Source organism: Falco peregrinus, chromosome 1, assembly GCF_023634155.1.
Source record: "Falco peregrinus isolate bFalPer1 chromosome 1, bFalPer1.pri, whole genome shotgun sequence".
Taxonomy (NCBI): domain Eukaryota; kingdom Metazoa; phylum Chordata; class Aves; order Falconiformes; family Falconidae; genus Falco; species Falco peregrinus.
Window position 1 is genome coordinate 30,643,130 of NC_073721.1, and position 24,735 is coordinate 30,667,864.

The 24,735-nt window shown below is 45.5% G+C and overlaps 1 protein-coding gene across 2 annotated transcripts in view; it reads left to right on the forward strand.

Moving 5' to 3' along the window:
- Window positions 1–24,735, forward strand: part of NEURL1 (neuralized E3 ubiquitin protein ligase 1) — a 166,426-nt gene that overhangs the window by 59,768 nt on the left and 81,923 nt on the right. Inside the window, exon 1 of one of the 2 annotated variants that reach the window (XM_055793029.1) lies at window positions 14,608–14,754. The exons of the other annotated variant lie outside the window; for it this stretch is intronic. Coding sequence (XP_055649004.1) covers window positions 14,721–14,754 — 34 coding nt within the window. The 5' untranslated portion in view covers window positions 14,608–14,720. Of the gene's footprint in view, window positions 1–14,607; window positions 14,755–24,735 lie in introns of those variants that run through there. 2 annotated transcript variants of the gene reach the window in all.

The window sequence follows — 24,735 nt, forward strand, 5'->3', positions numbered from 1 at the left end:
GAAATGAATGAGCGGCAGTTTAAGAGGGTGCTGCGGACATGTGATCCTCTGTGGACTGGGCATGGAGCAAACACTATAACTCTTACCAGGGGTTACAGCTGTGGTTTTTTTCAAGGTTTTATTGCTGTTGACAGTCAGTCATCCTTCAGAGTCCTTCTAGATGCTGCAGATAGCATGTGCTGACTAAAGTTGCTGTGTGGGTGACCTCTGAGAAAAGAGGTTTTGCTTTTGATCCAGTTCCATTTCCAGATCCTCACATCACAGGCAAGAAAAATGACCCTTGAAATTGCCACTTTGCTGAGGGCATGAGCAGAGAAGCCCAGGATGGTGGTGGCTGCACAGAAAGTTACCTGTAGAAGGTGGCCTGGGAACTATGGGAAGGGTCCCTGGGGGCTGCAACGGCACCTCTGACCGGGTGCACTGTGTGCAGTGAACAGTTTGAGTTGTCCTGTTTCTTAATTGCCTTTGGTAAATCTGGGATGTTTACATGTGTGTGTCTTATCTAAAGTTTGTCTGCTCCTGGTTGAACAATTAATTGCTTCTGACCTCTGTTAATAATGAGTTTTCATTCACTGCTCACCTCCCTGGCATGTGATGGATCTTCATGATAGTACCTCTACTTAACTGAGTGACTGCAGCTGTCTGATTTGGGATGGGAAATATACTTTCTGCAAACATTCCCATTAGCATAGTTTTGCTTGTCTGTGCATTTATCAGTGGTGAATACAACTTATTTCCATGTATGGGTTTATATTTGCCATTAGTGTTTCAGAGCATTGCAAACATCTAAGGTCTGGTTGAGGGAGAGCTGTGATAATTGTGACCGTGTTGTAAGGCTTGGGCAATGAGGAGAGGCATTCATGCTGTTTGATTTTTGCATCTTTTAACTTTGAAGTCAGTTTAAAACATTTTTTTTTTAATTGAATGCTATAAATACTATTTGAATTGAAGAAATAGCAAAAGGACTAGCTCCAGCAGGGAAGCTGCCTGTACACAAACAGTAATCGGGAAAGTTGCTGAACTTAAACCACATGAGATTTGCAATGATTGCCATTTCTCTGGAGCTGGAAATGAGGAACTTGCCAAGTGTCACAGCTGGTCTATCACCAGTGATGGTCCATTAAAATGTTGTTTGCTGCTTGGCTTGTGTCCCTTGTGGGAAGAGGGGCAGAGGAGCGGGCAGCTCTGGAGTGCTGTGGTCCTGGTTCTGTGCACCTGGTGCTGGTTGCCTCTTCTATATCGTCTGGGGTCTGACCTGCTGCTGGTCAGGGGTGGCAGTCTGAGGTCCTCAAAGGACTCTGGATCTGACCCATCTGTGACATCCCTGGCTCTTGCTGACCACATTTAGATGTCAGTATTCATCCATCATTACTCTTCCTCCTCCACACCTTGCCTGATGTCAGAGCTGTCTGTCTCTGTGGTGCCTCTTCATATTACTCTTTGCTTATTTAAAAAGGGGGAAGAAAGCCAGGTGGTGTCAGGCTCCATTGTGCATGCTGCCAATTCACCCTCTGTAATTTTTCATATGTGACTGAAAGGGAATTGTTCCACTTACTGCTCCAAATTTTTTTTTTCAGAAATTTCTAACAAGATTTTGAAAGTGTAGAGAATAACTGAAGAACCCCCACATTTTATTTTTTTTGAAGACAAAACCTCCTCTTTTTATTCTTTGGACTAAAAAGCACGAACACCTGACTTACTAGGTAAAAAACAGATGGCAGAAGCTTGAGGGATAGTATGCACACACAAAACATCTGCTAAGCAGACAGTATTTAGAAAATGATGATATCAGAGCCTGTTGCATTTTGAGGGCTGTAAATTGTGTAAATGTCTCTGAGAGACACAGTTCCCAGAATGGGACCTAACCCCAGATTTGACTGCACTGACATGCTAGACTTGGATCTAGTTGTGGCGGCCACTACTTCCCCAAAGGTTAATTGTTTGGGGTTAGTGGGAGATGATCTGGCTGAAGAACCTGCAGCCTTGAAGACCTTGGCCAGTCTATAGGGGCACCTGCAAGGACAGCGTGTGAGTAGCAGTATGGGTCTGTCAAACGGGAATTTTGATCATTCGGTTGTGGACAAATGAGCAGTGTAATTATGTAACTAGGGGTTTTTGTCCATTCAGTCTTGATGACTCTGTAGGGGCTTTGCTGTGATGGTGTGAACACCATGTGGATAAAGGCCCTCTGGTGACATTTTACTGGGAGCATCCAAACAAGTGACTTTCGGGGGGAAATATGTGACACATCTTTCCTCCTATCCTGATCTCTCAGTATCTGTGTTTACTATGGGAATCTTAGGAAATATTTTCTTCATTGTGAAGCTTGTCTTCCTCCTCCTGGCTGGGGAATGGGTTGTCCCTGCGATCAGCAGGGACTGGTCAGCAGCTGCCTCCCTCCTGCAGATGCCCAGGTGAGGAGCTGCAGGGCAGACTCCATGCTCTGGCTGGGACTGGAGCTTCGTTTGCCCATGTGATATGCTGAGTTTGTGCTGGGCACAGGGTGATTTCTTCATGTCTCAGCAGTGCAGCCTTTTGCCATGAGGTTACCACTACCTGGTAATGTTTGGGTCAGCCTCCAGGCTAAGTGCAAGTGGTGCCTGTCTGGCCTCTAGCTTCAGCTAAACCCCCTGGGAAGTGAAATATCAGCAGAGATATAGCAGGTAATTTTTAAGGATGTCAACCAATGTACAGCCTTGCGATTCTCAGTTTTGAAAGGCTTTTAAATCGAACTATAAATACTGAAAAAATAGGTGTATTTAATGACTAGCACACTGCTGAGTATATTCTTGTCTCTTGGGGCTGCTAAAACACCTGATGGTGAGAGATATGAGGATTCCTACAGGTGCTTTTCTTCTGCAGTCATTAGGTGTTTCCAATGCATCTGCAGAACTGCAGCCCTTGGAGTGATGCTTCTGACACTTTCAGTGTCCTGGAGCCTGGTCTGTGCATGTGCCAGACAGACTTCCATTGCTACCAGCCATGAGATGCGAAAGGCTGGAAAAACCCACATGAGGTACAGACTAACTCACACTCAGGTTGTATTAAAATAAAAATGCACAAAGCTTCGCACCATATGAATCTGTGCACATGAAATACATTGAGCAAAATCTTCACTTTTTAAAGTGGTGGAAGTGGGACATAGAGGGCCACATTTCCAAGCATCTGCCTTGCTGTCAAGGGTTTAATATTTGCAAGTCTGGCTGGAAAAAGGAGCTGTGCCCCTCTTGCTGAGCTCCTTACAAAATATGGCCTCCTTTTTTGCCAACATGATGGGAGCTGAGAGCATTCTGAAATGTGTCATCCCTCCCACCGCCTTTATTTCTTCTTTTATTTCTTGTTCCTCTTCTTGCTTTTGGGCTGCTGTGTATGTTGCTCTCCAGTTCCTCATGCCATTCTTCTGCTGTCTCCTAGTGCAGGTCTGCTGCCTGCATGACTAATCCACTGGGTATCCTTGGGGTTTTATGTGATAGTCCAAGTCCTGTTTCTCTGTTCTGCCTTATCTTCATTATATGTGCCCAGAGAGATACTAATTTCTGAATACCATGCTTTCCGTAGTGACTGCTCAGCGGCCATCTCATGATCTTAAAGACAGAAGGCCATATACTTTCATTTATACTGCATAAGGAGTTGGCCTCTGAAGCTTATGTGATCAGTTCCCAAACATTAATAATTTACAGAAATATTTTGCCTTTTACATTCCAAGGACTTAAGTTTATGAGGGCTACTTAAGTAATAAATTATTTACAACAAATTTTATCCAATTTTTTTTCTGTTCCTGAGCATGCATCTTAATCTCTGTGTTGTATTCTTCTCTTTTTTTCCTGTCACATGTTCTTTTGTTTGGTGTCTTAAAGATTTAGCATGACTGTCCAAATGGAAAATCTCTTTCTAAATATGACTCAGCAGCCTTTACAAGCTTCAAAACTCTCCAGATCATGACAACCTCATACTGTGAAAATGGAAGTTTAAAAGCATCCGCTACCTATGGTATATTATTTATCCGTCTCATAGGCTATTAACTACAGCAATCTGTATGAGTCTAACAGCAAATGTCAAATGTTGTTTCCATTTCTGCTTTTGTTTTGCTTCCCTGGCAAAATTCTTACTGATTTCAGTGGTGGCAGATTAAGCCCTGGGTATGTTTCGTTTTCATGAGCCAGCAAAACTGTCTTTCCTCTTTGTTGTGCCCATCTCCTTTAAATATTTGCATGTCTTTACACAGCTCTCCCATTTAAATTTCAGCATCTTCCAAGTCTCCTTCCTCAGCTCAAGTTGTCTAAATCCTGACAAGTATTGGCTTAGGCTGTGGTCTTACCCAGATAAGTGTCCAGCCCAGCTACATGATAGAGACACTGCTTTTGTTTGCTAGAAGTTGAAATAAGGTGTTGAATAAAGATGCTTTTCTGTGTCACCTGAGTTTTGAGGTCAGACTGTTTGGTGTTTCCACAGACTTGCAAAGCAGCGGATAGCTAAACGCTGTCAGCAGTGTACAGTAGGTTGTGGAGAAAGAGGTACGTACTACTGATTAGGTTTGCTTGAACAATATCCAGAATGAATGACCAGCAAGGAAACTCTGGTTTCTGAGCATCCAGGGACAGACTGCTCCCTGCCCTCCTCAGCAAGAGCAGCCAGTTTGTAAGGGAGTTGCTAGGGTCACTGTGGTATGGGTTGCCCACATCTCATACATAGTCTCTTAAATAAACCTCTGCCTCGACAGGTGGTACTGGGGTTTGTCTTGAAGCAAAAAGCTTTCATCTGGGAAAGTCACAAACTCCCAAGGCATGGATCTTGCATAGACTTCTAACTGTTAAAAGGGCCATCATCCGAAATAATATCGTGACCATGTTATGTGCAGACCTGTCCTGCTGACACTGAACATGCAGAGGTGTAAATCTTTTCATGTCCATGTTTAATGCTCCTATCCTAATCTAGATGGACAGAAAAAGATTTATACTTCTAAGCTGTTTCCATATTAATGAAAAACATTCTTGTCTCCTGTCCTCTAAACACACTCTGCAGCTGCAGGGGAAATAGTCTCTGAAGTGGGAGTGAGACCATGGTCAGACCTTGAATGCGGTCTTGGAAATGTCAGTGGACTGAGTACATTGTATGGGAATTAAAGTGAGTCACAGTGCAATTTGATGAAGATCTGGTTGAAGTTGGAGAGCGCTGAGCATCAACCATCTGTGTTTTCTTCTTGGAGGTCAAGGCTGGGTGAGAGTCAAATGGGCATTCCCCAGGGAAGAGCAACAGTCTCCTATGGGCAAGACCACACTGCTGACACCAAAGCTTTGGTAATTTGGAAGTTACAAGGCAGGAGGAGTTGCGTGGCAATGTCCGCTTCTGCCCTAATAGGGCAGAAACATTGGCAGAGAGTGTGGTGGCTGATCCACTTCCAGAAAGAGACATGAAAATTTGCTTTCAACAGAGCAGTCTAGCTGGTTCAACAGAGTGTCTAGCTGGATACCTGGTGTAGCCTGGTTAAAGACCATATCTGCAATATGAAGTCTCTGTTGCTATGACTTGTGTTGATAAAGCTGTTAAGATGGGCATTTTGTCTATGTGGCTACAAAAAGCTAAAGTGACAAAAGTCATCATCGTGCAGGTGCACAGGTGAAAATGCTTTTGGGCAGATAAAACATCTCCAGGACAGTTTAACAATAGCTGAGTTAAGATGACCTGATAGGGAGGGAGAGATGTTCTGGGCTGATGTAAATGGTGTGGTTGCTGATTTTTACCAGTCTGGGGTAAAAATCAGCATGGGTCACCTTAAGAAAGCAAAAAGCTGCACAGGTTGGCTTAGAGTTTCTGAGTCATCCTGTGGAACATACATGTTGCTCCTAATAAACCATGTTTATACTTCATTGAAACTCAACTTCTTTGGTTCTGATTCTGTGTAGGAATCACAAACGTTATTTTTAGGCCCTCGCGCTGAGCAGGGTTCAGGTGTATTTTATCTGCTCAGCGTCCAGTTGTGCTGGGGTCAGATTCTGCCTCTTATTAGCAATATGTGAATTTACTAAATTTCTTGTTTATATCTACGTTAACCGTTTTTTGTTTCTCAGATAGGTGTGATTTAACCTATCATCTTCCTCTATTAAAGGCGTTTTCCTGTGTTCCACCAAATCCAAATAATAGTTTGGGAGACCGAGGGAGGGAAGGGTGGGAAGAAGCAGACATCTAAGTAAAACATATGTTGAATGGGAAAAAAATCAGTCATCTTAGGTTCTGGGCCCGTGATTATTTCCACATGCCTGGACCGTATCACTGTGCTGTGTGCCATTAATGTCATTAGATGCTTTATGCCAGAGTGGATTTTTTGCGTATGCTGATGAGATTGCAGGAGTGGGACCTGGTAAATGCTGCCAGTGCTGTGTCGGCACCGCAGGGGTGGGTGCTGCACGTGGAGGTCTGTGCCCTCCCAAACCCCCTTCTTGTGCCACATGTGTGGGCGCACGCCCAGCCAGCCCAGCAGCCCCTGCAGTGCCAAGAGCTGCCTGGCTGGTTAACCAGCCTCCGGGCAGCAGAGTTTGTCCTCGGCCCTTTTTAAGAAAAGCAAACAAGAAAAATGGCTAATCAACCCCCACCTTGTAAAAATGGATATTTTTAACTGGTGCTTGGTGCTGGAAGAAGGCACGGTTGAAAATAAACATAATATTCCTCTTCAAAGGTGCCTGTGTGTCGGGAAGAAATGCCAGCCTTTCCCCCTTGTTTTTGTTGGGGTGGATTTGTGAGAATGTGAGACTTTGGGAGCCATTGCCATTCCCTTTGGTTCCTGGTGAAAGGAAAAGAGATTTGATTGCTCCCTCCAGATAAAAATACTGAGGAGTCTTCTAGGCCAGAAAACAACTTCTTTTTTCCTTTTCTTTTGTTTTTTTGTTGTTATTTGAGCCTGCCAGATTGGTCTGCTCTCTGCTCTCCAAGTGTGTGGGCGGCACAGAAGAGGATGCTGAGACAAAGAATGGGGGAGGGAGGAAAGAGAAGTGAAAAAGACCTTTGGATTTGAGGCATGGTATATGGGAGGAAGAGAGCGCAATGGCAGAGGCAGCTTTGTTTTGGTTTGCACAAGTTTGCAGCAAATCAGAAGAAGCTGTGGTAGGTCAGAGACACTCAGTCTAGATGCTGTAGTGATGAGTATATTAGCATGGTTAAGATCCTAGGCATAAAGACGTTTTTCTGCATTTGGTAATTTTATGAAGCTTGTGTCCTACTGCTTTCTGATTCCTTCTCCTGGAAATGGGAATGTTGGATGGAGGGGTGGTTAGAAGGGAACGTAACTATTGCTCTAGTCAATACGGTATTTGCATTTTGTGTTCATCTGCTTTATGCTTTGATAAAGTAGGTCCAAACCAAGTGGCATTTTGTGAAGGTAAAGCTCTGACTTTTTGTGCTGACTATATCCTGGTTTCCTGAGGACTAAAACTCTTTTCTCATTCCAGTAATAGCTGCTCTTAGGCTACTGCATCTGGCTCGAGATCTTTATGGTACTTTTGTGAGACTGAGTTACATGCAAAATGTCTTTTAAGTTGAGTAACAGAAGAAAGGAGTTAAAAGTTGTAGCAAGGGAGAAAGGGTAAATTTCAGATAAAACACAAATAGTCTAGGACAGGGAAGTACAAGACAGCAGCATCTGGTGAGGGGCATCACAAGACCAGATAAGGCTGAGCATCAGATGAACAGAGGGAGTGGGAAAGGGCAACTCATGTAAGAGGTGTTTACATTATTTGTTTTGCATCTACACCTGCAAGATCCATCTTGCCTGGTTGGGAAAATTCACCCTTGCTGTGTGTTTTGCCCTTGGACTTTGCCCTTTTGACTTCCAGCTCCTTTGGTTCCTTGAAGTCTAATGTAAGAAAGCTTGCAAAAGCAGCCCTGTAAAGGGAAAGTTTTGTAAATAAATCCCATTTCCTATAGGGTGGCCTGGTAGCAGGAGGCAGGTAAGAGAAGAGGTGCATGAGGAGCCAGTCCTGGGGGAGGATCAGGGACTTTCCTCTGTGACCTCAGGAGCCTTTCCAAGCCCAGGTTGAAATGTTGTGTGAGCACTTGCCGGTGGGGGACGTTGTCTCACGGATGTGTGGCATGGACCTACCTGCCTGTCTTGCCAGCCCAGAAGGTTTCTTTTGGACCTGGTTGCCCTTCACCACCCTCTCTGAAGGTCTTTCAACAGGGTAATGAAAAGGTGTTTCTCTGCTGGGCTAATATTTACATCACAAACATCTGGCGCCTTTGCTTGGTTACAAACACCAGTGTATGCAAGTGAGAGGCATTTCTCAGAAAGGGTGGGATAGGAAACACAGAGGCTATTCTGTCCTGTCACCGTGTTTGCTAAGAAAAATCTCTGGAAATTACACCTCTATGCTGAGGAACATTATTAAGACTACAAAGTCAAGCTCATGCATGCTGGGGTGGAAGCTGTCTATCTAACCTTCATTTGTTCCCTGGTGCCAGTGTTTTCTGATTACCTTATTTACCTCTTTGGGTTCACAGAGCTCCTGCCTGTGCTCTTTCCAGAGGGCATTGAATGAAGATTGTTAGAGCAAATTAAGCTGTTGCTCGTAAGGTCCTCCTTTAACACAATAATAACTCAAAATATGCTTCTCTAGCTCGGGCAGGGAGGCATCACCTCTTCCTACAGGAATATTGTGAAAACAAATGTGGTGTTTGCTCAACAGTCACATGTTAAAGCGAAAATGCCATAAAAATGCTGACGATTCCAGCTGGTAATTTCGTTTTTCAGTGCAGAGTTTAGATGTTACCACAATTACCAATAGATAATTGTATAAACGAGCTACTTCTATAGGAAGTGTGTAAGTAATGTACCAGTGTTCCCTGTAGCTCTGTGTGGAAAAAAAACCTCTGCTGTTGTTGCTAAAGGTTGTTGTAGTGCCTTATCACACGGGATAATACTGTTTGAAGTTTCCAAATATTTAATAGCCAGGGAAATGGGCTTGAAATAACAGATTTCTTGGTCCTGCCTTGCTGTAGTTGTGCTGTGCCTCCAGTCAAAGTAAAAATCAAGATATTGACATGAGACTAAAGAAAATCTTTGCTTGAAGATAGAAACTTTAGTTTTCTTTCCTGTTCTTATGCTTGTTCTGAAAGCAAAAGTCAGCTTCATTAAGTGAGTGTTATAAATCAGCATTCATTTGTGTTTTTTTAAAAATTACAACATTACTTCTAGTGAGATGCTTTTATCTTAATTTTCCATCACATTTGGATAGGCCTAAGGATTCTTATGCTTGAAGAGGTAGTCTGAAATGGCAGTGAGAGGCTAAGCTATTAGTGTTAATTCAGCATATAAATGAAGATGAGGACTGGAGGCATTGGAAGGGTAGTCAACATCATGCACAGCATGGTACTGTCCCTCAGGACTGGGCTTTTGGCAGATTCCAGGGGATGTTGCCCCAGAGCAGGCAGAGGTTTTCTGTGTCATCTAAAAGCTACATTTTAGAAACACCTTTTAGCCCAATGCAATGCTTTATTGCCAGGCACATCTTATGTTGAATTCTGTCATTTCCAGTCTCTCCTACCTTGTACTGTCCCACAGGGTTTTCTCAGTATATTATCTCAAAACTATTCAAGGAGGAGGGGGCACTCTTGGCTTTTGGGGCATTAATTTCCTTCCTGACACCTTCCTGCACTGAGTCACTGTCTTTGAAGATAAACCCAGCATCCAGTGGGGGTTTGCATGCTAATGGAAAAACATTGTGCAGTTCTGCCTAAGGTCAGGTCAGTTCCTTGCCTTGGAAATCCTTCTCCTTGCTCAGCCTCCTGCCCCTCTCCAGCACTGCCATTCCCCTCTTCCACTCCTACAGATGGTTGTGCAGGGAGGTTATGATAAAACACCGAGTGCACAGGATCAGAGTTAAGCCTGGGATGTCTGTGGCAGCTTTGGCTTTATGTGAACAGGGGCTGCAGCCCTGAGCAGCGACATGAAACCTGGGGCTCACCTATCGCTGCCCTGTCTCCTTCCGGAATCAGTCTGCATCCTGGACATCCATTACAACACCTCGCTGATGTCTTCATCGCCCTGCTGAGAGGCAGCCTTTACCGCTGCGCCGCTGCGACTCCTGTCATCAAAGCACATGCAACTGATGTCTCATTTACACTGAGCACAAATGTAAGGTGGATATACAGCCCCGGGACTTTCCCTGTCCTTAAGTTCGCCTTCCTGCCGTGCCTGCAGAGAACAGCACCAGGAAAACTGAGCCGCCCGAGTTAGCGGTCACAGTGCTGTAGTTTGTAGGTATGAGTGGTGATTTTGATATTAAAAATTCCAGCCAGAATCTTGAATTTCATTTGACCTACACATGGAGATTTGGCTTTCATCCAGAGATGCAGCTTTATAATAATGCTTAATAATGACATAACTCATTATATTCTCAAATGGGTGCATAAACCTCCACTAATCAGCATACCTTTTGCTAGGGCAGTATCTGTGTCTTTGCACTACAGATGAAGAATGGAAAGCAGAGACGCATCTTTCGTGTAAGCCCCCTCCGTTAATGGCAACAAATTAATGTTAAAAGGATGCATGGAATGCAAAATTTCCTAGCTCTGGTCCCTGTTTCTTGTGCACTAGCACATGCTGGTGAGACGATTTCTCTTGGATGCTTTCCTGTTGAGAACATCATTTTTCCTCTGGTCATACAGTGGCAGAGGTTCCTGGAGGAAATCTGTTTTCTGTACAGGTGAAGGTTCCCCCCTAAGAGCAGGGACTTGTGCTGAAAAAAGACCCAAGAATGCGTTCCCCTAAATTCCCCCATCTTCCTAGATGATGTCCAGCCATTTGCTGAGAGCTACTGTATTGAGTGAAAAAGGACAGTTTGTAGTCAATCTGTTTGTTACCATAAAGTGCAGGTGGTAACAGAGAAATTGATGACACCTTTTTAAACATAAAGATCATTAAGAGAAGATTCTTTGTCCCTGGTAAATGTCAGATTGATTTCCACAGTTCCCTCCTTTCCCCCATACTGATATTCCAGGAAACTTTTTGGACCATTTCTTGGTGGGATGTCTCTACCTGCAGCACTGTTAAAGTGCGTGAAACCCCCATCAAGACAGGTTTTCCTTATTTTGTCTTGCTTATGAAAATTAAACTCCAGTTCTTCATAAAGCCAAATCCAGTCCCAAAAGAGTTTTAGCTGTGTGAGGCTCGCATGAACTGGAATTTAATTTTCCTGTCCTAGCCTGTGACTATGTATAATCTTATCTTCGATCTCCATGAGCTGGATTTTTCATTCTTTCCTTCTTCCCTGTCTCTTGTGCGAGGCAGGTCTCTGCAGAGCTGGCTTTCCGTGCCATGGTTCCCTGCAGGTATCTCTGCTGCTTTCCTTCAGTTGGGGTGGAATGGGCTGTTTGGCTGTGTGGGCATGTCTTTTCCCAGACCATGGTGGGACTCTGGCATCCTCCTTGCTGACTGCTAGCCTTTTGACCAAGACACCAGGGGTGCAATGCAGATGCTTGTGACCCCTCAACTTCACACCCAAACCCACTGCCCAAAGCCCAGGGCTGGGGGTTTCATCCTGGGAGGGGTGGGAGAGGTGCCCTGTTGTCTGCTCAAGGCCACTAGGAAAGATCCAGGGTTTTAGCCTAGCACACAGCCTGATGACCGTGAATCTTACAGAAGTCCTCTGCAGCCTCAGCATCCTGCTCTTGTGGTTAATAAGTATATTTAGCAAGATCCTCAAAATACTCCTGCGGCAAATTCCTCCTGGCTTGGACAGCAGCACTGCTGCTTGGCCAGAGTTCACTGGATGCTATTCACAAATGGGGATGGATTTAGGGGCTGGGTTTCTGTTGGGTCCAGCCCTAATACCTTTGTCAGTGATTTAGAAGGGAGCACAAATGGTGATGATAATTGATTTTTATTCTTGAGGTCAAAATGGGAGGCCTTGCCCATTATGGCAATGGCAAAGAAATACCCCAAGGGGACTTAGAGGGTATCGGCAGAGAGAATTGCAAAATAAGAATGGGGTTTTAATAGATTTTCTCTATGTCTAGAGAAAAATCAGAAAAGACTGAAGAGGGATTTGGGAAAGGGCAAGGTCCAAAATGGACTCAGCAGAGGCAAGAACAGATCAGGAGTAAGTTTCAGTGCGATGGCTGCAGAGGAAAGATTTGCCATATGGCAAATGATCCTCGAGGAATTATCATGGAACAGAGCAGACAGGCTATTTGACTATCGTGGATGGCTCTGTGGGACTGCCTCCCCCAGGAGCTGCTCCACAGCGGTGAGGGCAGCTCATGAAGGTGGGTGCTGGACATTTTCTGGAGGGGGGAAAATAATAAAGCAATTTTTAAATCAATTGAAATTGTTTATAATTTTCTGCCAAATGGGATGACTCATTCTGGCATTCTGCCCTCCCCACCGTCCCCCTTGGACAAACAAACAAAGCCAGTAAGTTGCAAAAAATAAAATAATCTAAAAAGATAACAATTCAAAATTTTCCTTTTGGTACATTCAAAACAAAGGGCTTAATGGTTTTTTTAAGACATCATTTCAGAGCTGGATTCAATGACCATAACTTGAAAAAATGAGGTAAAAGTAAGTCTAAAAATAAAATGTTCATTTTGAGTTAAAGAAACATTTTGTTCAGTGAGACACACAAAGCATTCAGTTTTGGGCCAACATGAAATGATTTTTTTTTTCTAGCAATCTCTTGGTTGAGGCAGTGAACCAAGAAGTCAATTATTCACAGAACTGTAGCAAGGTTAAGGTAAGGATGGAAAGCAGAGCCGAAATGAGAAACTGAGGGAGAACATTTCGGGGTTGAATGTCCAAGTCAATCTTCATTCCTCCGAGTGAAATGTGGTAGTCGATGGTGTGAGAGCATGGACCCTTTGCTGTCGGCCCGAGCAGGTGGGCTGCCTGCCAGGAGGTGTAACCAGCAACGTCCTTGTGGCATCCGTGGGTCCCCAGTGGCATGGGAGGCAGAGCAGGGTGCTGTGATGGGTTGGTGTGACCCAAGAGATGTCCTGCACGCGTCAGGGTGCGGGGCCCACGCTGCAGTGCTCCTGGGGACGCGTCCTCACCCTGCACTGCTGCTGCTGCTGTAAATGCAGTATTATCTGGGAGGGGAGGGAAAAAAAATAGAAGGGGAAAAAAAACAAACGAGGGAGTCTTCTGCCAAGAAGCTGCCGTAAGCTCTGCAGAGTGTGACTTTGGGCAGGGAGGAGTGGAGCGCTGCCTGCGTGCTGCTCAGCTAGGGAAGAGCTACTGCTTGGGTCTGGGTGCAACTCCCCTCATCTGGGCAGGTGGGAGCCAGGGGGTGAGCCAGCAGTGGTGCCCAGCTACTGCTGAGGGGCCTGGGAGGCGTTCCTCTCGTGGGTTGGGAGTGCTGGGCACAGCTTTAATCACGCACGCAGCATTAGGGCAAACACCCTGATTGTGCTTTTTGGCTTGGGCTTTTTTTGCATTGCCTTTTTTTTTTTTTTTTTTTTTCCCCCCCCAGAAGTGCTGAGACCTCAGCACCCAGCCATCCTAAGCAATAATCCTTACAATACAGGCAAGAGGAGATCTTATTTCCCATTTTTCTGGTGGCAGAGTCGAGGCAGTGGGATGGCAGGATTTGCCCAGCACCATGGTAAGAGCTGGGAGGCAGAGCTGCACTCGCAGCTGCGTAAATTTGACTCCCGCTCCTTTGCCGAGTGAAGAGCGACTGCGGTGCAGCGTAAAGATGTGTGAGGTAGTTTTAAGTGAGCCGGCTGGGATATACCGCGGCCGGCTGTGGCAATTTGGTGCCTGCTGTGTTATACCCTTAGAGCAGTGGACAGGAGAGCTGTAGGGAGACATGCATGCGGGCAGCGGTGCGTGGTGCTGGCGATGGAGAAGAGGGAATGAGCAAGCTCCTTGCACGAGCTACGGGGTGCAGACAGCAACTGAGGGAGCAGCCCTGGCTGCGGCACCCTGTGCGCCGCTGCGGCACCCTCGACATCCCCCTGCTTTTAATAACGCTGGCCGTTATCCATCAGCAGAGGTAATGAGCTGGAGAGCAGGAAGCATTGTATCTGGGCTGAGCATGCAAGCCTCGCACAAAAGAGTTTACGGGGAGTAATGTTTTTATTATTACAGTCCATGGCGAGCCATTCTGCATTTCAAGCACCACTTCTTTGCTATTAAATAATTAATAATTAACCAGCAGAGGCTGTGTGAAGACTCTGGTGCGGTGATGTCTGGTAATAATTTTTTAACTTTTTTTTTTTCTTTTCCTTCCTCTTCATTTATTTATTTATTTATTTATTTTCCCCGTTCTCATTATCCCAGGGCTTTGCGCTAGGATACCAAACCCCCGGGGAGCGAAAGTTTCAAACGGCCGAAGCCGTTTGATTTTTATAAATGAGTTCTTAATTTGATCTGTTTTCCGGCGGGGGTGCCGGTGCCCCCTGCTGTGTTCTGGGTGCCGCCGGGGCCCGCACCCCCCTCCCGCCGCCCGGGGCGCCTGTGCCCGTTGTGCGGGGGACGGGGACCGCGTGCGTGGGGACCGCGCGCGGGGCGGGGGGCACGCCGCATCCCTGACACGCCGGCAGCTATTTCAGGAAGCCGCGAAGTCTCCTCCTTCTTATGTAAATAAACATGACAGCTCCCAGCGCCGGTGCCGCGGCTGGAGGCGCGGTGGTGGGTGGAGGCTGCCGGCGCGGGGCAGCCGGCTCCCGCCTGGCCCGGGGGCTGCTGCCGTGGGGCGGGAGCCGGCCGGGCCCCCGCGGGCTGCGCCGCCATGGGGGGGCAGGTGACCAGAAGCCTGCTCTACGGTAAGGACCGACCCCCGCCGCCCCTCCGCCGCGGAGTGGGGGGGCGGCTGGGAGAGGCGCGGGGGGTGCCCGGCGTGTGCCGCCGCAGCATCGCGCTGCCGCGGGGCGACCCAGACCGGGGCTGCCGGCCCCGCTGCACCGGGGGCGAGAGACAGCGACCTGCCGGTGCCGGGGAGGGTAACTGTGTCCCTGTGCGCTGTCAGACGGCTCCCACCCGGGGAACAGCGGAGCCGTGGTAAAGGTCGCTGCAAGGCAGCTGGGCAGGCGCTCGGAACAGCCGCCTCGTTCTTCCCTTCCACTCTCAGTCCTTGACATAAATTCTGGTTTACCTGGTTTGGGTAAGGTTTGGGATGAAGGGTGTTTGAATCGACGGATGCTAGGCAAAGCCCTGAGGTGCAGCGTGCTCGCTGGGTTTGCTGGGTGATGCTGGGGGAGAGGGGGGAGCTGGAAGGGACCGGGAATATCCTGCACAGGCCAATGTTAAACCAGAATTTGCACCTATAGACAACGTGCGGTACTAGCCACATCCCGGTCTGCACAAATCTCGTACCATAAATACTTTTGTGAGAATGTTGCATTCCTTAATGTTAAATGTGCCTATTACTCTGAAATGTTCTGTTTAACTATGGCCGTGGTAAATGCACTGCACGCTCAGTACAGTATGAGTGTATTTTCAGAGATGCTTCCTTGTTACAATAGTAAATATGGGCATGAAAGGCACAGGTGAAGCGTGGCGTGGGCTTAGAGTGTCTCATATCCTTTCTTTGAATAGAGATTCATGGGCTACTTATGCTTAGGCTGTGAATGTTCACATTGCAGTCCTGATTCTTCTCACGTTTTCCACCAAGTCCAAACCCTATAGTTTAAGGAGTAAATGGACATAGTCAGGAAGCAGATGATGTTTCCCCTAAAGGTATTTATGAGGCATATCTCAGTAGAGATTACTGTTTGTTCATCATTTGTGTTCTGAAGTTTCCATGGCCTGATCTTATTTTTTCCTAATCTCATGATACATGTGCAATATGCAGAATAACAGCGTTGTCGGGTCAACATCAAAAAAAGAGCTCTGGCTGTTGTCTTGTGATTGTAAGTGCCTTTCCACCTTTGAAGCATTATTTGAATGAATTTGGAAAAAAAACCCTGGCCGTGAAAGAATAATAGCTATATATGTTTCTTGCGTGTGCCAGGGACTTGGCATTCCTGCTGGGGCTGTCTCCTGCCTGCAGCTGGCAGCGTGCTGCACAGTAATCCTGCAACTTCTGCCTTTCAGCGATTCTACTCCAGCGAGTGTGCTTCTCTTTAATTTTTATTTTGTTGGGAGAGGGAAACTAATGAGGAGATGTGGGTAATTAACTCAAATTTCCTTCTCCGTACAGAAGGGTTACGGGCTGTCTTATATTCAGAGGTGATGCACTGCTCTGTTTAGCACAGCGATGCTTTAAAAAAAAAAAAAGGACGTGCATTATACTTCAAAAAGAAAAAATAGAAAGTCATGCAACAAAGCACATTTAACTAAAAGAGTCTGCATCTGTACTTGTGGTTTGTCTGTGGCTACTATTCCTCCACTTCCATCTTTCTGTTGAATATTTCTGTTTCAGATGTGTCTCAAAATAGCTGGGGAAAGAGAACTGACACCTTGTCCATTTCTCTGAAGGATAATAGAGAATGAATGTAATGATACTGAAAGGAGTTGTGTTGACAGTCTAGGGGGCTGACATCCTTTGTTTTTGGAAAGCACAGGTAAAGCATAAACCCACATCCTCCAGACATTTCTCTGTGTTGCGAGGATGAACTGGGATTTTTCACAAGCACCTAAGTAATTTAACCTCACTGAAAATTAGCTCAGATGGGGAGATACTGCACGGGCTGGCTGCTTGCAGCTCTGCTGAGCCAGTCCTGGGGAAGCAGCTGGTGTCCCCGAGCCACGTGGCCAGAGCGGTGCGCAGGGTCTCTGCCTCCTCCAGGGCACACCCTGACCTTGGTGGGGTCAGGAAATTAGATTGAGATAAAAGCTTCTGAAATAGATTCACGAGGGAGGCACCGTTTCAAAAAAAGCATATAATCAGGGGGGTGATTTTTAAAAGCTATGGGTGCCCTGATGTAAGGACAAATGTTTATAGTACTCAAGTGCAACCATACACAGACTGTCATGACGAGGAGCACCTGGCATCATTTTACTCTCTTTCACCTAGAAATCTGCTTTCAAGCAGTCGAGTAAAGCGACACAACATTCCTGCCAGGCAGAAGAGCCTCAGCACCCTTTTGCATGAGGAGAGCCATGGGTGGGCGATGCATCATGCCCAAGAATGCATGGTTGGTGGTAGTGGTGCTGGATGTCCCTGGACCTGCACTGCTGCTTGGGTCTATTGTGTAAAGCCCTACACGCCAGTGCTGTGCCAATCCTATTTGAGCCATACAGTGAGGTACACGGATGCTTGCATGGGCAGGCATCTCTTAGATTGAAAACGCTGCTTTCCCACTGATATGATGGCAGTGCAGGAAAGCCATGCTAGTCTGTCCTAATGATGGAGCTGGTGGGTGCTGAATGGGCCCTGAGTCACCTGAAGGAAAGTTTCCCACCTGGTGGGACTGGGAGCAAAAATAAGCTTTGAACTAGGGTCACTGAAGCATCAGTTTTCTGAGCTTCCTGGGAGAGATCCACCTCCAACTTCATTCCTTGCTAGCAAACACCCCAATGGGCTTGTGCCATGAGAGACAGCACTTGTTTTTGAAAGGAGACATATGACAGCTTGACAGTTGGAACACGGGAGCCGGTCAGTCTTCTCTCTGAAATGACGTGCAGTGCTGAAGTGCACTCGTACAGTCTCCATCTATGTCCCTGTGCTGGGCACCATGAGGGTCTCTGCTCCTCTTCCCCATGCCCTTTCCGTTTCCCACTACCATCCACAGCAGTCCTTGGGGTGCTTTCCAGGGCTCTATATGCAAAGAAGAGTTGAAATAGGAAGTTCAAAGGTAACACAACCTTGATGGACAGGATGTTTACTTGCTGTTTCAAAAGTAATATCTATATATGTGGGGTTTAACAATATTTTAAACAGGAAAAGTTAATATGATTGCTTATGGTTTGCTTTAACGATATTTTATACAGGAAATATTAATATGATTGCTTGTGGGTCATCTGGGGCTGGTTTCTTCAACAATGGCTGTGTACTGTGGTATTCCTGTAACATAGGCAGAGTTTACTAAATATATATATATTAAACTACTTGCTAGCTAATCGTGCTTGGAACATATCTCTGACAGATGTGTATGTAATAATATGTATGTTCTTGTTATGTGTTTGATTCAGCTGTCACCTGCTGCAGTAGTTTTTAATTCCTCCTTATTCCTATGAGTGAGGTGATGTTTGCAGAAGAACCTGTTCTTAATTTTAGGAGGCCAAATCCAGGAGTTTCTGTCTGTGAAAAAGACCACCCTGAGTATTTTTTATTTCTCTTTCACTCAGAACCAAGCTAGCACAAAGCGATGGTTTAGCCAAGGAAGCTGCTGCATTGTGCTGGGAGAGGTATTCAGTGTATATAGACGTGCAGAGGTTAGTGATTAACATGGGCACATCTCTTCAGAGGGCTTTTGACTAGCTAGAGTATACACAGTGGATTAATTCACGTGCATGTGAGTGTGTACGTACCTGTACATTTGCTCAATAACCTTTCTTCCTACAAGTCATAATTACTAATAAGTCCCTCATTGCAGGGCCTTGTTTTATTTTTGCTTTAATTACATGACAGGCATTCATCAGTGTTTTGCAGTGGAATTATTTTTACAAGGAGCAGGGAAAAAGGTATCTTGTGCTACATTTTCCAAACTGTAATTGTATGGCATCGATGTAATTGCAAATAAATCCCTAGTGAGAGTGCATGGGCTTTTTAGCCTGGGAAGCTGTACTGATCGACAGATGTGATTTTCAGTTTGAATGGCTGAATTTTTAAGGTGCTTGCAGGTGATGCTCTGTAAGTTGTGGATACAATATAAATAACGGCTCGTGTGTCTTTGTGTGCTGTATGTAGAGGCCCACGTAAGTGTCATGCAAGGCTGGATTTTCCCCTTACCACATGTATGTAAGCCTGGTGAGCAATGCAGGCACCCTTGTATGGTTGTGCCACATAAAGGGAGAAGGGAGCAGGACTCTGTCCATGCTGCGTGGCAATAGGCTTTTCGGTGCCAATCTCCATTCATTTCCCATTTCATCACGTTCTTATTTTCCACAGGCTTTCCTGCACCTGGCTGGTCATTTATTCCCATGCAAAAGAGGTGTGAAGCACTGGCGTTGTCCTCCCTCTGTGTTTTGTTCTCCCGGAGAACAATTTCTGGGTCTTGCTCACACATGTTGGTGGGAGGTACGGGATGTCCGGGTGCTGTGTGGAAGCCCTCAGCCCTGGTGAGAACCGCTGAGCTGCTGCTGTAGCACTTTGGGGAACAGCAGAGGGTGGAGGCCATTTCCCTAGTGTAAGATAGCTACTGTATGCAACTTCATTTACTCTTACTTTGCACAATAGATCTCTATTTTTAGCTTTCTCTTAATTCCTTGTAGTGTAGCGAATGGTATATCTATCTATATGCAAGTGCTGAAATCAGCCCCATGCTTTGTTCTCACTGTCTATTCACTGCCTATACTGCAATAACCGTTCCAAATACCACATTTCACCCTTGCAGTTAATATCACTAAACAGCATTGTATTCCAGTGTACACTGCTGTACACACCTTCGAATTAAAATTTCCCTCTTCTTCTACCTAATTAAAATTGCAAATATTCCAGAAGAAATAAGAAACAACCACAGTGAAAAAATGAAGACCCGACAACAGAAATTGTTAGAAGATTTCTTTGCGAATTAGTATTATTTTGTATTCTTATCATATCTGAGTTATTGCCTAGATTTTGGGGTAACTTCTCATTTGATGAAGTGACTGGTGATGGGATCAGCCTCACTAGGGGGTTAACGTCTCCCATGTTCTGCAGACAGTTGCTTGTTGAGATCTAACGTGGGACTGGGGAGGAAAGGCCCTTTCAAATACTCACTCTGCTTTTAGCACAATTGGTATATAGCCCTGAAAGCAAGTGAGTATGTGTGCATGTGTGTGAGAGAGAAATTAATCCCGCTCAGGGCGGGATTAACTGGTGCAGAAGACCCTGGGCAGGGTGCCAAAACTGTGTTGGCATTTGCTAAAAGTGGGGCTCCCAGAGATTATTTCGGTTAATGCCTGTGACCTGTGGGTCACCTGCCAGTGTCCCAGGGTGGCTGATAGTAAAGCATATTAACTGCTGACAACACTTCTGAAAATGAAGTGTGTGGTACCTCTGTGGATAGAGGTTTTACAGGTAACCACATTTATACTTGAAACCTGTTCTACTGTTGTGAAAGGCAGATGAGGTTTTCATTAGTTGTGGCAGTATTTGACTGTAAGGGTCTTGCTACAGGCGCTGAGAGCAAAGAGCATCCCCGTTCTTGCTTTGTCCGTTGCTTTCATGGCATTTGCCTGTTAACTTCTGTGTCAACTCGATGCTCGTTTCTGGTGGGACCTAGGGACTGAATGTTTTTTTTCAGGTTTTGTTGTCTTATTTGTCTACTCTTTGCCTGATCATCTCCCTCCTTGATACGGAAGCATTGTTACCTCTGATCTTTCCTCACCTCTTTCTTACTGAACTCCTGTTTTTTTAAGAATTATGGGTGATATGTTTAGCTATCATTCAGTTAATTTAGAGGTAGCAGGTGTCTCTTCAGAAAGCTTTGTAGGATCCCCTGACATGTCCTATGGAATCATCTGCATGCTTATACAAAACAAGGAGTCCCGCAGCCAGAAGATTCATGTTGTTAATAGTATAAAACAAATTTGCTAAACAAATACAATTACCATTGCTGACATTTAGCAGGAATTAAGAAGAGGCAGCCTCTAGACATATGGTCTTAAAATTGATAGGGCTGCTTTCTTTGTATTAAAGAACATAACATTAATGATATCCATACATACATGCAGAGGGTTGCATTGAGATCAATCTAAAACCCGATTAATCCTAAAGGAAAGGGAGTTTCCTGGGAAGCGAAAGCAAAGCAAAGAATCGATCCCAATCGATTGCCCTCAGCAATCGGCAGGGATTACTGATGGCACAGCAGGGTAAGGAGCTGGAGGTCAGGAAAGATCTTGCCTCCCAGAGGCTAAATAAGAGTGTGACTGCCAGCTGCAAGCCTCACCGAGTGCCTCCGGTTGGAGCATATGCTGCAGCCCTGCATGTCACTGTGCTTTGCTCTAGGGTTGATCCCTGTTAGCATTGTTGTCCGTTTATTTTCTCCCTGTCTGTCCCCCCTTAAATCCAAGTTTTACTTTGAAAATGTATTTATCTCAGTGAAGCTGGTCCAAAATGAGTTAGAGCCACCTTCTCTGTAGCTCTTGTCGAGTTAGTCTCACAAGTATTTCAGTTCCTTGACTCTGTCCTTGATTGTCTCTTGAAGGGACACTTTTAATTTGTTGGTGTTAAAAATAGCATTCAAGATGACTGCAGTTGATGGGGCTGGGGAGAGGAGTCCTTGGGTTTATCTGACATTTGCCGTGGGTCCAACAGCACAGCAAAGGGGGTGGGCTCAGGGACAGCTGTGATAATTGATGGGATGCATAAGCATGTTTTTCCTGTTAAGAGTGATAGCGCTTTTATTTTAAAGAAAATGGGAAAACAGTAAAAAGGGGATATAATAAAAGCCATATACGTTAATGAACATGATGCAGAATGTAAAGAGTAGGCTCCTGGTTGCCTCTCCCCCAACAGCCAGTATCAGCAGAAATCTGGATTTCTTGCCCTGTCCATAGACTTAAAATCACTTCTGTGTGGGAAGCCTTTGTGATAAACCAAGGCCCCTTGCTATGAAAATCAACTTCTTTTTGTGGTTCAGTTTATATCCTTTTCTGCCTATATTAGTAAACGTATCCTAGTACAGAGGGGAAGCATGGTGGGGGTCAAGTATCACTAAATACCCCTGGGCTGAATTAGCCCCATCACATTGTACCTAATATGACAGTTCTGCACGGGGGTGCGTGAGCCTGGTCCACGTGAGGCGACCTGGGGCTCCAGAAGTTGCTTACAGCAGGCTTTGTCAATGAAGTCTGGACGGCAGCAGAGGACCCAACACTTGTCCCAAGCAGGATGGCTGTGCAGTGACCTTTCTATAAAATTTGCTTGGGTAGCACAGGCTGTTGGCATCTTTGACTACCTTTGGAGAGAAATCCTTATGGATCGAAGCACACAGAGCCCTAACGAGGAAGTGCCCACAACTGATGTGCGGATGGCTCAGCGTGGCTCTGGAAACGCTGTGTTAGCCTTGCGGCAGGTAAAGGCCTCGGGTTGCTGGTTGCGATTTCACACAGCCTTCTCTGGCTGCCACTGCTGTGTTTTCTCTGTGATGGACCTTGCTGTGCAGCCATGTGGCATGGCGTGGATGCAGCACGGGAAGTTTTTGGCAAATACACTTGTCAGCGAAAGCAGGGCCTGCTGAGACACACCAGGGCAGGACTGAAAATGTCTTTTTAAAGGAACTGTGAGGCACGTGGCCTGGCTTAAGCAGAGCTTGGGCATCGAGGCTGCCACCTCAAAAGCAGCGCCTGTTGAACCGGGGAAGCGGTTTGAAGGAAGCACGTGCCTGTGTTTGAGTTGCATCTTGGCAGGTCTGGAGGTTGTTTTGGTTTTGGGGTTTTTTTTTTGACTCGGACACCTGCAAGAGCCTATTCTTCTGTTCCCTGCCGTGCTTCCCAGCAACCCAGTCCTTTGCTTGCTTACGAAGTTCAAGTGATCCTCAGGCTACTTCAAGTCCCAGACCTTTGTTGTCAGCCAGAGGGAAGCTGCGTAGCCTCAAGGAGATAGTGGATGGGTTTGAGCGTGGGAGAGCTCTCCCATCGGTGGAAAGCAGGTTTCCACCTGCAAAGCAAAGATGGGGAAGGTGATGTGCAGAGCCCCGGTGTAATGCTACCCCCTGCTTGCAAGCGTAGAGGGGAAATTGAGCCATAAACCACACCGTGGCATGCAAAGAAGCCATTCTAATTTCAGTCTCTGCTGGAAGCACCACATGGAAAAGAAAATGTGATCAGTATAAAAATAAATGTTTATGTTTCTAGAAGCAGAGACCTCCCAAATAATTAACATTACTCGACAAACTGCTGTTTAAAACGCAAGCGGTTTGAGTGCTGCAGCTCAACAGGCATTCGTCACAGCTCTGGGGTAAATGCAGTATGTGTTGTGGGTTGGTTACTGCTTTAAAGAAGATTACCCATAAACATCTTTTGCTTAAGGAAATTGTCTCCATGATTTCACTTTCTCTTGCTTGGAAAAGCTAAAGGTTAGAAAATGGGCAAATGGCAACTTGGTGGCAAGGGCATTGAGGATAAGGTTTTGGAATGAAGTGCTGGATCTTAGTTTCACTTAGTTGGACAGATCAGGCTTTTGGTCAGAAGACAGAAATGTTTCATTGGCTTTAGCTTTTGGGAGGAGGAGAGAGAAGGGAAAGGGCTTTTTGGGGGAGAGAGTTTTGAAAGCTACAATTTCAGCTCTGATTTATCTTTAATACTCAGTGACTCAACTAAAAGCACTTTAAATAAAACTTTACTTTTCTCTAGGGCTGTTGGAAGACTGACTGGAGACATAAAGATTGTTAAGACAGTATTTTTCAAAGGTTAAAAAAATAGCAGCTTACAAAGAGACTGGGATTAAAAAAAAGTTAAAAGAAGAAAGTCTTTCTGGAAGATAGAAATATATGGGTGCCTATAATATGCTGAAGAATCCCAGGTCAAAATTACTTCTGTCTTTGCACATCAAAGAGAATGAGATTATAAAATATAAAACAGAGCCTTAAGAATCTAATTTCTTTTACAAAGGCATTACTGATGCTGTTGAATTTCCTGCAACTTGGAAAAGGAAAGTTGCTCCATTTATTTTCTGGTTATCCTAAACTAGTTCAGTGCCACCCTCTGATTTTTCATCTCCAAAGGGAAAGAGAGCATCACTAACACTGCCGCCTTATTTTCTGATTCTGAGTGAAGCTATGTATTTAGAAGGAATGCAAAGTCAGAAGTCCTGATGGGTGCTGGTCCATCTCACATGGAGCTGGAGCTGCAGCATGACAGCATGGTAGGAGTTGCTGTCCTACTCTTAATCCCTCTGTCCATCAGTGACTTTGCAAAATTGTCTGAAGAGACCTTGCTGCTTGAAGGCTGTGACAAGGTTCCTTTCTGTCCAGCCCAAGGCTCTATAGCTTGAGCAAGGGTGGGTGATTCAATATCTAGATATTGTATCGCTGTATTTCATCGCTTGGATTTTGGATGGTTACTGACTATAAAATGATCTTACTCTCCTTGGCCTGTGCTATTCTGTGCATGGCTTCTAGCAGTCAGGCTTAGGTGGGAAGTGGGCAAGGCTGTCTTTGGGATACAGTAGAAGATCTTGCATCGTGTTAGAAATTAATTCCTGAAATGGAGATGCAGTGATTACAGCTGCCTGTATCCCTCCTAGGCAGATTTGCAATGGTATTTATCAGACAAAGGATGAAACATTCAGGCTGTCTGTTCCCATGGTAGAAAGGATGAAATGCAGGGAAATATCCTCCAAATATTCTACAAATAGATTTGAAAGAGTGCTAAAGTCATTCAACATGTTTGCAAGAGATGACTGCAGATCTTACAGTGCTCTTCACCAGAGACCCGGTAACCTCAGCCAGCAAATAGTTTCAGCAAAATGCTGGAAGATGTTTCTATTCCGTTATCTGTAAAATGACTGCCTGAGCTCTCTTTACCCACTCGTGATTATCCCACAGAGACCTTTCTGCTCTGAACCCCCCCACAGCAAAGCTGCTCACTGGAGGCTCACTGTGCTTTGGGGAATCTGTGCTTGAACCCTTGTGGACAGACTTTATCCATTTTATCTTCAGTGTGTGGCAGAAGCAGTAGTTTTATGACACATATGTGCCTGGTACTGCTGGCTCAGT